The sequence below is a fragment of the Serinus canaria genome, chromosome 1 (assembly GCF_022539315.1).
Source record: "Serinus canaria isolate serCan28SL12 chromosome 1, serCan2020, whole genome shotgun sequence".
In the NCBI taxonomy this organism is placed as follows: domain Eukaryota; kingdom Metazoa; phylum Chordata; class Aves; order Passeriformes; family Fringillidae; genus Serinus; species Serinus canaria.
The window spans coordinates 91056518-91073786 of NC_066313.1; the positions used below are offsets into that span (position 1 = coordinate 91056518).

At 36.2% G+C, this 17269-nt stretch overlaps 1 protein-coding gene across 1 annotated transcript in view; it reads right to left on the reverse strand.

The window, feature by feature from the left end:
• Nucleotides 1-17269, reverse strand: part of MYO16 (myosin XVI) — a 253364-nt gene that overhangs the window by 161503 nt on the left and 74592 nt on the right. Inside the window, exons 7-9 of the mRNA XM_009085476.4 lie at nucleotides 11340-11415; nucleotides 9869-10022; nucleotides 2820-2970 (exon numbers count right to left, since the gene is read on the reverse strand). Coding sequence (XP_009083724.3) covers nucleotides 2820-2970; nucleotides 9869-10022; nucleotides 11340-11415 — 381 coding nt within the window. The remainder of the gene's footprint in view (nucleotides 1-2819; nucleotides 2971-9868; nucleotides 10023-11339; nucleotides 11416-17269) is intronic.

Consider the following 17269-nt stretch of genomic DNA (forward strand, 5'->3'; position numbering starts at 1 on the left):
GTAATAAAAATCTGCCCAGAAAATAATATTTTCTTAAGGCTCTTTTTCAGCATTTTTGCAATTTAAGCAATCTGAAGTGATACATAAATTTGAACAGCTATTTCTTTCCAAACCAAAAAAGTTATAGGGTTTTTGTATTAAAAATGTATGTCTGAAATGTGCTAGGACAAATTTTTTCTTTTTGATCCCCCAGTAAAGGCCTAATCTGCATGCCAGATTGCCTAAGAATGTGTGGTGTTTCTGACATAAAGCATATGAAATATCATCCTGATATATTTCAATAATATATGAACATAAAATTCAAGTAATGACTCCACATATCCTACTGAAAAATTAAACAGAACATGATTACTTTGAGTGTAGTTTGAATGCAGCTAGTATGAATAAAAGGGAACTCATTAGAAACTCCTTAGGTTAGGATACCCAAAAGGCAGGAACAGCGGGAAGGGGTTGTTCAAAGATTTCCTTTGGTATCAGCACTAAATCAAAACTTTATTTCTCTAATTGTGAAATATTTTATTACAATACAATATGTTATTATTAAAAACAATAATAATAAAATAGCATTAACTGGATAAATTTTGTCCTTGGAAATTAAAGTCTAAATATTATTAAGACAAATAGATATGATACACATATACCTGCAGTTCATAAAGCATGGCAAGAAGTAGAGAATACAATCCCTCTACTTCCAGGATCACAATTACATTAAAAAAAAAATAAATTACATGTTTTATTTTGAAAAAATCTAGAGGCTCTTTACTTTCCTAAAATTTAACTGTTTCCTGAAGTAATTAAAGCAGTTTACTCTCTTTCCTTCATAAGAGCTAAAGCTCATTAAGCCCTAGATAACTGAAAAGTTGCATTAATTCTTTTCTAAAGCAACCAGTCATTTTAAAACCAACTAAAATAGCACCATTTCTAACCTATCCCCTGCTAATGATAATTTCTCAGACAGGCCTCTTCCTATCCTTCCATACTAGGGAGCATCACTCCAAATTATGCCACTACAGATATTTTCTAGTTTTTCCTGTTACTAAAAAAAATAGGACACACACTCCTAGCTAGATTAGAGTAGAATTTCAGACTGTTTCCTGCAGAAATTCCTCAGATAAAAGAGCTAAAAGAGTTTCACCTTTAAGTCTGCTCTCTTTGACTTGACAAGTCAAAGTGACTTTCACTGTTCACTACAGTGGAACTTCCCACAATAGTTACAAGTCTTTGACTTGTGGGAAGTTCCACTGTTGTAAACTAAAACAACAGGACTGCTTTTGAAAATCTGCCTTGGGACCCTGAAGAGACTCAGGATCATGGTGGACAATGAGATTATGAGCATGAAAACTTCTGTTTGTTCATTTTCATCTGGAAGACTGAATTCAATCTGCTAATTTTATCACTTTCTGTGTATGTTTTAGTTCACAAACTATAAAGCAAAAGTTTAGCTTAGAGATAATGAAAACCTGAATATTTTTGGCTAGGCTTACATCAAAATTATTGAGGCAGAAAGAGGTATCTGTGTTCTTGTACACACTTCTGTTGAACATCCAGAAGCAATAATCTTGGCAAGACTGTAAACTAAATTCTCTCCTCTCTTTTCCTACAATTATAGGAAGATTCCTCCTTAAAGGGTTGCAAGCATTCACTTTTCTGACCAGCAGTGCTTGTCCCTTGGAATGGCAGTTTCCACCAAATCACATCAGTCAGCACCATCAGAAACTGCATGACATGAAAACAAGATGTAAGCCAAGTGCAAAACATGTTGTGGTATCTGCTGACTGGATAGGGAACCAGCACTCCACAGGACTCCAAAGCTGAAACTCTTTCACAGATTGACTCATATCCTTTACATATGGATGCACTGATTGATCTTGTATGATCAAGCCATTCCTCTGAAACACATCCAAATAAAAACCAGAGGAGCATGCATTCTTCTGCCAAGACAGAGATGCAGTTTCTTTGAACTAATGTGGCTTAAATCAAACCAATATCTTGCTCCTTTGTTATGCTTAAAATTCACAGTAAAGTATTTTTAATGGAAATGCTACCCTCCCCCATCCCTTGATCCTAAAGTAGTTTTTTTCATAAATGGCTAAATATTTCTGGAATATGTGTTTCCCAAATGTATGTAACAGAAAATAAACCCCTTTGTATCACAAAAAATCTAAAGAAAACAAAAACCAAACCAAATATAAAGAACAAACTAAAAAGAAATGTCCTAAACATTTGAACCTGGAACATGCTGGACTTATAAGCAAAAGGTAATTGTCTCCTTTTGCATTCATCCTAAATACTGATTGAGATTGTCCTCCTGTGGAGAAAACTGTAAAGTGTATTCAAATAATCAGTGCTGATAATCTAATGTATTATCACAAGAAAGGGAGTTTACACTGCAGCTGTAAATCTAAAAATTCCTAGCTTTGAATTGCAGTCACTTTGCAGCTTTATATTCCTTAGACATTCTTTTTGTTTTTTTCAGTCTCCCAGGTTGTGTTTCTTTTGTAACTCGAGGTTTGAGACAAGGACACACTCTGGGCAACACCAACTGCCCAGAGTCCCTCCCCTGTTGTCATCCATGAATAGAATTTGAGGGGCTCAGCCCTCCCCACAGCTCCTGACCTGCCACCAGTAGCTGGCAGGAAGCAGCTGCTCAATTTGCAGAGGAAACAGACTGCAGGGAGTGCTCAAGGTGACAAGGCTCCACAGTGCAAATGATAGTGCTGAATGGTCAGGGAAAAAAACACTATGGTCTTCAGCTTCATTATGTTACAATTTCCAGACCTAAGCACTAATGAAAATTTCAAGACACCGCATGCTGTTACCTGCTCAAGTTTGGTTGTGGTGTTCACAGTGATATTTTCAGATGCACTGTCTTGAGATTGCTGCTTACATAGGCCTTTAGCTGCATCTTTGAACATGGTATCTTTCTCCAGCAAACTGTCTTGCTTGGCAATCGGTAAAGCCAGGGGATTGCTACAAAGAGAATCAATAAAGCAATTAGACTCCTGCTGAAGATGACAGACAATCAAATTGTGGGTGGCACAAGCACAGAACTGAGACACAACTCTGGGCTGAAACACAAGCTCCTGGTCCAACTACTGAAGAGAAATTGGTGAGAAATAAACTGTTCACATAGGCTGGTCTGTTCCCAAAGACACAGAGCAACATACTTTGATTCAAAATTCACCTTTATGCATGTCTTCCCTGAAGCAGAATTGAACAAGCCAAAGTGAATATGCATGAGTCTGCTTTTGACAGCACTAGGTTGGCAAATCAATAGCCAATTTTGCAACTGAATGTAAAAAGCACAGCTAAACTCCACAATACTATTTTGAAAAATAGTATGTTTAAATGTAACAATGCATATATTGCCATTGCAGTTATTAAAATTAAATTCCATCACTTTTTCAGCTTACTTTTAATCGGGCAATATCTAAAATCCATTTTATGACTGGAAGCTGCTCTGAAATTGTGCTAAGTAAAAATAACCAACAAGAAAGCAAATAGCAGACTCCTGAAATTACTTGAACAATATGTAATATTCTTCATCCACATAAGAGTTAAAACTATTCTTAATATACACATGGACTTGTTTTCCCTACTAGGAGTTCAGACTATGACAATTCTGAAAAACAACAACGCCAAAATCTTGGAAGATTTTTCTGAGTTGCACATCCAAGGAATTAGCAAGGAATCAGCTGCATGAGTTGAGAATACAAATATCTTAAAAAATAACAGTCTGGATTCCGACAGTGCGGATGAGACAATCTCATGGAGTGTACATCAGCTCCTTGCCAAAATGCGTACATAATTTCTTTGAAAGCAAATGTGGACTTAATATGGGAACGTGGGAATAGTTCATTCCACTATGGAATAAAGCCCAAACTTAGTTAAAATAAATCTTATATTTACTCTAAGCTACTTGAGTTTCATTGCTGATTATTAAAAAAACATGGTTATACAGTTAACTCGAATACTCATAGCTAACACTGACAGCAACTGGGGATAAGAACTGCTCTTGGAAACAGAACTGAAATACACCCATCATTTTAGAAATAAAATATAAATCATCTTCTAGGCAGAATTCATTGAAAAATAAGACAAAGTTGTTTCTCACAGAATAAAAGATAGATAAACAAAACCTTTCACAAAACTGTAAGTTCGTGAATATTGAATAAATATTGAAAGAATTAGTTTAAACATTTCATAATGAAATATAAATGTTTTTTTGCCTCAAGATGCTTTGCTTCAGACATTTAAATGTGAAATATCTAGAGGAACATAGGTAAAAATAGAAGTTTCTATTTGCTACTTAGGTTTACCATAGATAATTGTGTGACAAGTTTACCAAATCTCACATGGACAAAAGATATACCCTCATTTTTTTCAGTTTGAACCGCAGAGCAGAACTTGGCAATTAGAATAAGACATTTTAGTGATTAGACTCTAGAAGAGATTAAACACTTGCGACACAAACATAAATGACAAATATTAATTCACATTTCACCCAGATTCAGAATTGAGCAAAACATAATTAAATATGAAGTTTTCTTTCTGAGAAGCCTTATGCTACTGTCCAAAACTGCTCAATTTGTTTTAATTACAAAGAAAGATTTTAGGAAAAGTGTAAGCAAAATTCAAGTATCAAAAACCAAAGCACTGCTACTTATATCTTTCTTAATATTCATGTGATGCTTCTTTTAAATTGTGAAGATCCAGGATTTTTTTTGCTGTGAAGTTGAACCTTACCCATTCAGTCTTGCCCTTTTGTGGTTATACAGAACATACATTAGAAAATTCAGCTTCTTAAATCTTAAATTTCAGCTATAAACTCCTCAAAACCAAATTAACCTTTCAGGTGTGTCAAAAGAGAAGCAGGTTGTAAATCACAGAAAAGTGTGGGGGTAAATGAGTACCTACTATTTTGACAGATGCATTTTGAACTTAAGAGGACAATAATAACCTAATTTACAGGCATGTTTCATGTACTGATGTACACATGAATAGCCTTTAAATTATGTACATTTATGAGATATTAATAGGACTTCATGTGATGGAAAGGATGACATATAATTCATATTAAAACAAAAAAGTGAACGACTCTTTGAAAGAAAAAAACATAGGAAAATTACTGACAGTTCATCCTAACTCAGGTTCAGGAAGCCAGTATGAAAAATAAACCAAAATAAAATGTTTCCAGAAAACACTGGCTTTTTAGAAAAGTATTTCTACTAGTTACAAGATTAAGTCAAGCAATGCCTCTCAAAGCTCAACTGTGGAACAGTGAAAGGGAAGATTTTATGTTAATGTAGGCAAGTAGATTAGCATGAACTGTCTTCTTTTATGAAAATTTATAGATAATTAATAAATAATTAACCACAAAGGAAGACTTATGCCAAAAAAATGTTGCACAGGAGACAAGAAGAAGTGTTATCTAGGGTAATGCCATTTGAACATGGTAGGACTTTCTACCTGCCTATCTGACTGGAAAAAAATATTGAATGTTATATGGAGGAACAGTGATTTTAACTTTTATTCAAAGAAGCCTTCATGTATGGAATTAATTTGATATATTGTGCATTTTTATTGGACATTTTTTAAGATAAAGTGAGATTTTTTATTTAGGTTGCCATCCTCTACCACATCATTTAAAAAGAAAAAAAAAAAAAAGAAATCATGTGAAGCGTAAGACCTGACAAACAAATAATTGGAAGTTCTATCATCAATATTGGAAGCACTTGGACACCTTCTAATTTGCTAAGAGAATTATATCAAGGAAGAATCTACAGTAATATTGCCATGGGCCCTTTGAGCTTTTAGCTTTTGTTGGAGAAAATTTCTGTAACCTTCCACAGGCAATTCTGAGATGCTTCAAACAATTTCTAAGCCAGCTGACACCTGTCAAATGCATAATCTCTGAAATTTAAGTCTAAAAAACTTATTAAAGTTTCATAAAAGAACTTTCAGAAGAGATTAAACATTAGAAGAGTGTTTGAAAACACTAGAATAATTAAAAGGCAAGTGATACATAAATGGTTACATAGAAAAGAAGAATTGAAATGTAAGAAAAATTTCTTTTCTGTTTTGCTGTCTAGAGCAATAGAACACATCCATTTCAATTTTATTTCACATTCTTGTGCTGATATTGAAACACATGATTACTATAATTAATATTTACTTAAACATGCATCAGAAAATATATATTGTAAAAATATATATATTAAAATATATATATTAATAAATATATATTAAGTTAGAACTACTTTGAGAGTAAATTCTTAATTTTTTGTTATTTATCACTACCTAGATGACTGCACTATGATATTATACAGGCAGATGTACAAGTGTAGAAGTATACAGTGATCATTGTGACCACAGCATGAGCCTAAAGTCACTTTTAAAAAGATATGGCAAATTTAATGTTCTGAACTGTAAGCTATGTCAACTAATGTATTCTGTGCTGGTATTTTTGCCAGTGGAGTAACAAATTTTCTTTTGGCTGTACCATTAAAATTAAGACTGGCAAAACTTTCCAGCAAAGACCCTGGGTTTGCTGCAATGGTCAACTTTCAAATAACTTCATGACATGACTAAAATTCTGTCCTTCAGCTAATTTACTTGGTCAGTTATGACCAAGGAGCTATGCTGGAGCAAGTAGGGCTACAAAGGTGCTGCAGCTTGTGGAGGACCTGTGTAAAGCACAAGAAAAGAGCAAGACGAGAGGAGTGACAAAGAGAAATAATTGCAACCCTGTCCCGTGCCACATGCACCCCACTGATGAGACTGAGTGCAATGCAGAAAGCCAGGTTTGCCTGGTAATAGCATATTTCAAATACACTGACCACTAAATTTTGTTTCATCTCCTGACTTTTAATTCACCTTTTCATAGTGTTCTTCCAGAAATCAATGCTGTAATTTAAATTTCAACCAGCAAAACTAGATTTGCTGACAGAACACATGCTATTTATAATTGTTTGTTCATCGTTTTTGAGTCTGCTTTTGAATACTGTTTTCTTCTGAGAAATGGCCACAAAGCAATATGGCCACAACACAGAGTTACTGGGAACTACTGTAAAACTTTCAACCTCAGATTACTTCCTTACATCTAGAGAGTTGATGAAGAATGGATGCAATATATAATAAAGTAAAGGTATATGTGGATTATTATTGTGCACTCCTCTTCAGCACTAAAAAATTAGATTTGTACACTAGAACAGCACAGATATTTATCTTCAAACTAGCATAGTACACATCTCTCTAAAGACTCTTAACAGAGCATGAAGGATTAAACTCTTCATTTTCAACATTAGCCATTGGAAAAAAAAATGTTGGAACCAGGCATCTAGGCTGCCTCTCTAAAAGGCAGCATGGAGCCACTCTGGAGGATAATTCACTGTATCTTAAGAATATGTCTACTATCATTTGGAGTAATACCTCTCTCCAAGGGTTTTGGGTTTCACAATTATAAGCATGATACTATAGAACTGAGATAACTAACTTTGAGATGACACCTGATTTTCAGCCACTATAAATTAATGTTAGATGATTTATAAGTAACATGGAACTCTGTGTGAATGGTTCACCAACAGATTTCCATATTCAGTAATGAGAGCTGGGACATGCATGAGCAAAACACATCAATAACTTTGCCTTCCAAGAGTGCTCCCATCTCAGAATAGCTGGCTGGCCAGCTGATACTTCACTGCACTGACAGCACAACTGATAGATGGGTACTGCAAAGCTCTGGCTGAGGAAGTCACTAAACCTAAGACTGCTAAAAGTCTCAAGAACAGGCTGAAGTGGCACTACTTCAAGCTTGCTGTATCCTAATAATGGCCCCCTGCTTGTGTGCAAAGGATCACTGCCAAAGTCAGTGCACAGAGCTGAACAGGGCTTTGGCATCACCTGGTGCTGTATTGTCATGCAAGCACCACAGACCACATGCAGTCCCACACTGGGATACATTGGCAATAGAAGCTAAACTCATTCAATTCTACACATATATCGATTTTTTATGGTTTTCTCTTCAGTGGGCTTTGCTTTTTCAAAACTTCCAGTGAAGGTTTTACATGTCAGGTTGCATTATTGTCATATAAAGAGTCACTATATGGAAAACTTACAAAAATTAGCTATCTTAATCTATGTATTACAGGAAGAAAAGAGTAGAGAAAAAATATTTTCAGACCACTTAAAGTATGTGCAAGTCATGTCTTCCAGAGGTTAATGGGTGTTATCACTAAAACCAGTATTCAGTACAACATGTGCATCGCAGTACAAACTTCTAGAATATAAAACACATGGAAATGCACCATCTAGATACAAGATTGATGACTAAGTTCTCAAAGTCTCTAAAACCTCTATGAATAACTTTTGCTAGGCATCATTACATAGGTTCAAGTGTGATCTACCATCTACTTCTAGTATTACAACATGTCAATAATTAAAAGTTTTAGTTACATTTGAGGATCTAAAGGCTTAGTTTCATGCCTCAAGAATAATTTTTTTCATTTAAAAGACAGTTGAAGGCCACATAAATTCAAGGAGTATGATTTATATTATTGAAACAGTGGGTCAGACTAGAGGACTGCTTATTTTGTAAGGAGTTACCAAGCATGAAAAATTAGTAATTTCATAAACATTAGTATCATACACCCAGCTACCTGCATTAATGACTACAAATCACAAAGCAGAAACAACACACTGTGTTTGCCATCCATAAAATATTAAATCTATACTAAATATCAATATATCCCATGGAGTTCTGAATTAACAGATTGATCATTTCATGACAGTTGCTCAACTCTTCCAAATTTTAATGTATCCAAACACCTTCTGCCAGCTACAACTACTATGAAAAAGAAGCAGATATACTTTATCTGTCTCTCTATAAGAGGTTATTGTTTTCTTCACACACTCTTTGGTGATTACTACAGAAAAATTATTGTCAGTGTTTTGCAAGATTATGCAACTAACAAATATATACTTGCAATATGTGGCAACTGCACACTGTATAAATACACTACTTGTAACTTCTAAATTTTAAAATTCCCTGGGTCACAGTATCTGGAAGGAAGAATTTGAAGTATCAGTATGTCTTGAACTTCCATAACACAGCCAGTTGGGCTTCATACCTATTGTACATCTCTTTTCACATACCCATGGCAATCTTTTTTTAAGGTTCACAAGAAAATACAAAAGTATCAAAATGTACAATTTAAGACACAAATTGACTCTTCAATATTGAGTTTTAAGTTGTCACTGCTAAATGTTAGTTGATGCCACTTGAATTTTAAAAATTCAAATCTAAATATAAATATAATTTTGACCATTATCATTTCATCTGCAATCACATATCTGATTTTTCTCCTTTTGGGATTTGTCCTTGCTTCTCTTATAGGAAATGATAGTTTTACTTACACTATACCCATCTACCTTAACAAAAGGATGTTCAAGTCTACAGCATTAACCTCTAATAATTCTACTAAGGCAACCCCCAGGTAATTCTGCTTGCAATTAGAATAATATATTTTATTATTCATAATTATAATTATAAAACTAAGGTTGGCAAAAAGATATGAGAGATACAAATGCAAAAGATTATTCAGGAGATTTCAAAAAGCAAAGTTACTTGATCCACCAAATCACAAAGAATCACAGAATGGCTGGGGATGGAAGGGATTTCCTAGAGGGCACCTGGTCCATTCATCCTGCTCAGGCAGGGACATGTAAAGACAGCTACCCAGGATCATGTCCAGCTGGGATTTAAATATCTCCAAGCACACACAGCTCGGATTCACAGATTGACAGATATAGTTCAAAGGATAATCTGACTGCAGGGAATTACTCTATAACACCACCAGCACTTACTTACAGTTTATTGGAAATTGTGGGCAAATCATGGATGATCTCTTCATATGGCTCTTCTTGAGATAAAGTAGCAGCAGCTAAAGGGTCTTTCATTTTTTCCTCCCAAACAATTTCAGCCTTCAGAAGCATTTCCTCAATAAAATCAGAAGCTGCAACATCTAAGACATTGGAACATCAAGATATTAGACAAGAAAATGGTGCAGAAAAGCTCCTTTGAATTAAAATCTCTAGATCAGATTGAGACTAAACATGTGGCTAGACAACACGAAAGAAATTGCTCAGATATCAATCATAAAATAATACTTGAAATTACTGGGAAAAAAAGGGCAAAGTAAATTCAGTACAGACTTAAGCTGTCATCTGCAAAACCTCAAAACTATTCTTGCTGTGTAGCAAACTGAAGTATTCAATAATTTACAGGACTTCAGGAAAAACAATACAACCCTTTTCAACACTTTATTCCTGTGAAAACATGCACTTAAATCCTTTTAAAATGTTTTACATTTCTACAAACTAGATTTATATGTTTATACATACAGAAGAGCTGAAAACAGTTCTGTTTGCAGACCAGAAAGTTAACTCAACTGTGTCAAATACCTACTAAATATGGTTAGCTAACTGCATTGTTAGATTATCTGAGTTTAGTTCACAGCCTTTTTTACAAATTAAAACCCAATCTAACCACAAACAACAATTCTAAGGTTAAGTGTCATGAAGTTCTCGTTCTCTGTATTTGTAGGCAGTACAGCACTTGAAGCATAACATATTTTGCTTTATTATGCAAGGGAAGGTTCACCCGTAATCTGACAGGAAGTTTCTATTACCTACACTACTGAGTTCCATCTTCATTTTATCCTAGGCACAGAATGTAGAACAACCATGTGTTTCTTCTTTTCCCCACTGCTATCTAGCATTGCTGGCATGAGCTCTGCTTTGATCTCTGTGTAAGACCAGTTGATCTGAAGTCACTTCCAACCTAACAGAGTCTACAATTCTATCACCTTTAGGGCCAGCGCTTCAGCTCCCTGTTGCTGTCTGGTTTAAGAAGGTGCCTTCTGCAGTAAACAATGACAGCTACACCTCAAAACTAGGTGTTGAATTTGTTCTCAGACAACAGCTACAGAAATTTTAACTCAAGAGGCCATGTACTATAAGCAGTTGAGACAGAAAGGAACTCAGTGAGAAGTCACCAAAAATGTGTAAATGCAGCTACCACCAAGGCATGGAAGAACTCTCAAGTAAGAAACATAGCTACAAATAAACAGGGAATGAAACAAGTGGAAGGACATGCTGTCATTTGATAGGATATCCTGAGTTACCATGACCATCAGTTTTCAGCAATGTGTGTAAGAATGTATGCACGTGTATGTGTATATAACTCTACACTAAATAAACTATAGCTAAGAAAGCAGGAAGGAAAGAAAACAGTGTCACAATAGCTAATACATACACTATGTACATGGATTTTCACCTACCTGAAGGCTTTTCATTATTGCAGTTAAGCAGATTGGGGTTTGCCTGGTGCATCAAAAGCAGCTTCACAAGATTTGTCTAAAATGGGCAAAACCAGAGGTGTTTGAAATGGGAGAAGTAGGACAGGTGCTTGTCACTCAGTTTATTCCTTCCTGCACTATCTGAAATCGTATGATAAACCACACCCACCCCCACCCACCTTCTCAACCCCCACCTTCTTCAGCTACTAAGAACATTTCTATAAATCACAAGTGGCAGAATAAAATTAAATTATTCTACAACTTCAGGATATCCTTAGCAAAACTCCACCCCCAAATCACCTTCCACACACACGTGTAAACAAATTCACAAAGGAAAAAACCTACCACCCATCACCACCTATTAAGACTTAGATCACAAATATTTCTTTGTGTCTAACTAATCCAACAACTGTGTGCCAACACTGTCAAAGGGGTCTGACTCACAGCCACCATCACAGAAATAAATCTGTTCTCAGTCAGTAGTAGAAATTGGCCCATTCATTTTATGTTTACCAAAATCATCTAATCTACTAGTAAAGGTAAAATTATGGCACAGTAGGGGAGGGTAGAGTATCATACAATGAAAAAGTCTAAAGCATATTTTTCAATTCCTGCAAGGAACTGTTTTTAGTGAGCACCTAAGTCTCTAGAGATACTTTCCCATCAAAGGCTGTAGCAATGTCTGTCCTGATAAACTTGTCAGAAATGAGTAAAAGGCTGCATAAGGAACAAAAAAAAAATTTTAGAATATGAATGTAGATCCCAACTAAATGACAGAACTATATGCATGTTTGAATATATGCTAAAGCAAATAGGATGAATAATACAGGTGTAACCAATAGGAGAGATGAGGATGAGCACAGAAGGAAAATGCTGTGGGAAAGAAAGGATTCTTCAGAGAACACATCTAGAGACAAATGAGACCTGACCTGGAAGTCAGCTAAGGGAAAGGATAGTCATTTGGCATAAACACAAACAATAAATAAATAAATAAATAGAAAAGAAATCACTGCAATTAAAAAAAAAAAAATCAGTTTATATTCAATACACAGGAGGAAAATTAATAGAAAACACCATGATAATGAGGAATCCATTAAATGCAAAGAAAACCCCAAACTTCAAATCATTGAAAACCAGGAAAATATCGTTGCAAATGTCTATAAAATAAAAAAGATCTTGCTCTCCTCAGATTTCTAATGCTGGCTTTCTTTTCTTGCAGTAACAGCAGAAAATGTAGCAAATTCCAAGAAGTGGGGAAACCATACCAGGTTTATTTCCAAATCCAATTAGCCTTGCTTTCCGCTGAGAAATTGCAACTCATGTAAAAATATACACGTGTATATGTCTTTCTTTATTAGGAAAAAAAGGAACATGCTTAGTTATGGAGCTATTGAATAATCTCTGAAAAGTAGTAGTAGTTGTATCAGAGGGAGGAGGCTTTAAATGCATTTTCAGTTAAGTAACAATACAAAGCTTTTTGGGTTACCAAAGGTTTGGATTTATATCACAAGAAATACCATGCTCCAATATCAGTGTTTCCTGCTGCTAATGAAATATTTCCTGCTGGCATTCCCTGATGCATGTCACCAAGACTAAGGTATTTGGGTCACTGACAATTTCAATAACCTGCTTTTGGATACACAACTCTCTTATGGTGGAATTTAACTCACTCCCTAGTGCTTTAGAAGGAGTATTTTATAATACAATTTAGGTTGTAATGCAAAAAAACACATCTTAAGAACTGTGTCTAACAGAAGAAATATTTGTAGAATAATTTCAGCAAATTACCACTAAGCAGAAGTATTTCAATTGCAGAGTTACAAATAAAATACACATGACTAGGTCGAGCAATAACATAATACATAATGAATTATTGTAGAATCTATGAATAAAATTAGTTTGCATGTGTATATATATATATATATATATGTATGTATATTCCTGCTTTTCCACTGTAGTCTTTACCAATTAATGTAAATTTAAAAAAATAGGCAGTGTCATGACTGACTGTGAAGAAAATGCCACAGTAATGGTAGTTATTTAAAATATCTGCTTATAAAATTTGTCTTGCTTCTTCTATACCCTTAACTATTTTTTCAGTACCATTTGAAAGAACACCAGAAAACATGTCAGACCTTAATTTTCTCCTTTCAGATCTTATCTCTGATTATCCTCCTTCCCAAAATACAAAATTAGTTACCTTTTCTATATTCATAAAGCATGACTGTCTCCCTTTTCCTGCTCAAATTGCAATATTTCTATCTTTCTATGACATCTCTTACTGGATATCTTATCCTCTGACTGTTGAGAATGCTACTGCAGAGAATATTTTCCTGTCTCACACTTTAATCTGAAAGTCCCATCTTTTAGATTCCCCTAGCTCTTTTCTTGCCAAGCCAGAACATCCTTTCCCTCATTTTCAAAGGACTTCAGAGGTTCTCCATGAGTTATGTGTTCCCATCCAGGCACCATTCTGGCTGAATGCACACTGGGCTTGACTTTGGCCATCACTAACACATTTCTGTACTTCTATTTCTGTACTTCTTTTAGGCTGTGCTTATTTATACTAATAAGGAAGCCTTGAAAATATTGGTGAAGCTAGATTGTGAGCATCCATTCACAACCTGTTCTGACGTGAAGCTTGCTGAAGAACAGGTGATGGGCTACTAAACTTGGCCCAATGGCTGGGCCCAGAGGCTGCTGATGAGAGGCCACCAGACTCAGTGGAGGCCACTAACCATCACTGCACCCCAGGGAACAGTAATGGGGCCTGTTTCACTTCCCCATTAAAGATCTGGTTGATGGGGCAAAGCTCTCTGTTGGCATTAAATGTGAGGAGTGGCTGATGTGCGAGAAGGTTGTGCTGCCATCCTGAGGGACCTAGGCAAGCTGGAGAAATGGACAGACAAGAACCTCATGAAGCTCAACATGGCCAAGTGCAAAAGAACAACCCCAGGCACCAGTAAAGGCTGAGGGTTACCCACCTGGAAAGGAGCTTTGCAGAAAAGGACCTGGGGGTTCTGGCAAATACCTTGGTGCACATGAGTGAGCAATGTGCTTTGGCTGGGCAGAGAGCAAATGGTTCCCTGAGCAGCAATTAGGAAGAGTGCTGCCCATACCTGACCTATGGTGAACCTTCTTCACCACGCAGCACAGGTGAGGTCACACCTGCAGTGCTGTGACCATGCCTGAACTTCTCAACACAAAAGAGACTTGGAAGAGTCAAGCAGAAGGCCACTAAGATAATTAAGAGACTGGAGCACCTCACACATGAGGAAAAACTGGGAGAGCTGGAATTATCCAACCTGGAGAAACAAAGATTCAGGGGAATGACATCGATGTGGGAAAATACATGAAGGGAGGGTATAAAGATGACAGAGACAAGCTCTTTTCAGTGGTGCCTAGCGACAGGTCAGTAGGGTACTGAGGCATCTCCCTTGCACAGATGGGAGTTGGGCCTGTTCAGTCTGAAGATGAGATGACTGGGAGGGGATCACATCAATCTCTGTCAGTATCTGAAAGAAGGATGTAAAAAGATGGAGCCAGGCTCGGCTCCATGGTTCTGAGCAACAGGACAAGAGGAAATGGGCAGAAAATGATTCACAAGAAGTTTCACCTGAACATGAAGAATAAGTTCTTTAAATTCAGGTGACCATGCACTGGAAGCAATCACCCACAGAGGCTGTGTAGTCTCCCTCACTGGAGATATTCAAGAACTGTCTGGGCATAATCCTGTGCCCTGTGCTCTGGCATGATCCGGATGAGCAGGGGGGCTGGACCATATGACCCACTGTGGTCCCTTCTGTGACGTAAGGCAGCATAAATAATTTACTGCAACACACACATTATAGAGCCTCCAAATACAATTGTCCTGTACCGAAAAAGAGGCTAAGTTTTACCATGCACGAAATGCTAGCTAAAAAAAAAAAAACAAACCAAAAAATGCTGAGTTTCATAAAACAAAGGCTCAGGATCATCGTTGTTGACAAGACTGCAAGGCCTCTTGCCACACATAAGTAACTGCAGTGACAGAGTAGGATATATGAGGCATGAAGGAGTAACAGAGATTCCTCAAGGATCTCCCCATGCAGTTGAGGCTGCTAAGGCATCTTCAAACTGCTTTCTAACCATGCTATTTTTTTACTGGTAATTAATTAGCTGTAGAGCAGAAGCAATATTCCTGAAAAGTGTCTTCCTTCCTCTCTTGTCTGGACAGATATTTTCCTCTGAAGCCATGTACAGGACATTAGATGTGTATGAGCACCTGCAAAGATTAAACTGCTGGCTCTGCTTGAGCTTTTTTAGCTCTCATTATCCAAGTCCCAGTCCCAGAGCCACTAACTCAAATCATTTATTCTCTTTTCTTTATCATCCGAGGGTACCTGCTTAAGTCCTAAATTCAGAAAGCTGGAGGTTTTATGCAAATGTCCTCATGTGCAGTTTTGCACAGCAATGAATATGCATTATCCAATTTGCATGAACCCTCAACAGTAAATTCCTTCAGTCTTTCATTTTCTTCCCTATCATCACCAAAATTTCTCTCCCCTTTTCCATTCCTCTGTCCGTTTCAACATGGGACGTATTCTGTAATTTCTAAGGGACTTGGTTCACCATCAGCCTTTTGGTTCCTAACCTCTTTCTCCATTTTTTATTCCCCAGTTACTTCTTATATCCACTCTGTTCTCTCAGGCTAAGCCCTCACCACCCTCTTCTGGCAATTTTGTTCTACCTCCTGACATTTCTCAGTTTAATCACTGGATATGGTCCCCATCACGTGCTCATCCACAGTGGGGCAAAGATATACAACAAGAAACTAGTGGAACAACAATCTTTAATTAAAATCAGTGCTATTTTAAACCATCAGCCTCATACTATTGTGTGAAAGACAGTAAAATCAACAAACATATCTAGGGTGTATGTTCATGAAACACATCAAAATCTCTAGACAGAATACAAGAAATATCACTGGTTATACCATTATACTCTGCAGTCTTCACCACTGAGTAAGATGACCTATCTCTGCACTCATAAGGACCAGTTTTCTGTTGCTCATATGAGTAAAATTTAACTTACTTGAAAAGGGTTGAAAAGCACATGTTTAGCTTAGTGATTTTTGTTAGGCAGTTGCTAGGACGGCTGCCTGTGAATGCTTATAATTTTTCAGTTTCAGGTTTTTTGGTTGTTTTGCCTTTTTTTTTTTTTAATTAAACAGAAAAATAAAGTAACTGAAAATTAAGCACTTCTGGTGGCTGGGTGTGGAAAACTATTTTACTTATCCTTTTGAGCTCCTGTGTTTGTATGATTTGAAGACTTTTATTAGGTGGAAGACAAAATCCATAGGATGAGAATATTTTTTTGTTGTTGTCTGCTTGGAAAATCATCAAAACTTAGCCAGGTTTCAAAACTTTGAAAAAAATCAGCTACCCAATGCTTGTAAGACAGCTTTTTTTATTATAATGGATAAATCAGGGAGCACTCTTTTGCTAGTATAGTCCACTTGTCCGCTTTAGGCCTACATGTTAATAGAACCAGTAACAGCTGCTCTATTTAAATATACAGTTGGATGCTCAAAAGATTTGCAATAAAAAGAATAAAAAATCGGGGAAGTAGTTTCTATTTTTATTAGTACTGCTATTATTATAATTACTGAGCTTCTGTGACAGAAGTGCTGTAGTTTAATGCTAACCAGCTATTCCATAGATCGGATAAATAAAATCAGGTAAGTCATGGAGCATTATAACTCCTTAGAATAATACTGGAGACTATTTAAGTAATTAAATGACACTTTATCAAGCATCAAGGACACAAAAAAGAAAAATGTAGGCTAGGAACTTTGCTCCTGGGGAGTGAAACAAATTCAAAGCAGACACTCCCAACATTAGGGAGTAGGGTACCTATTAAGCCATTAGAGT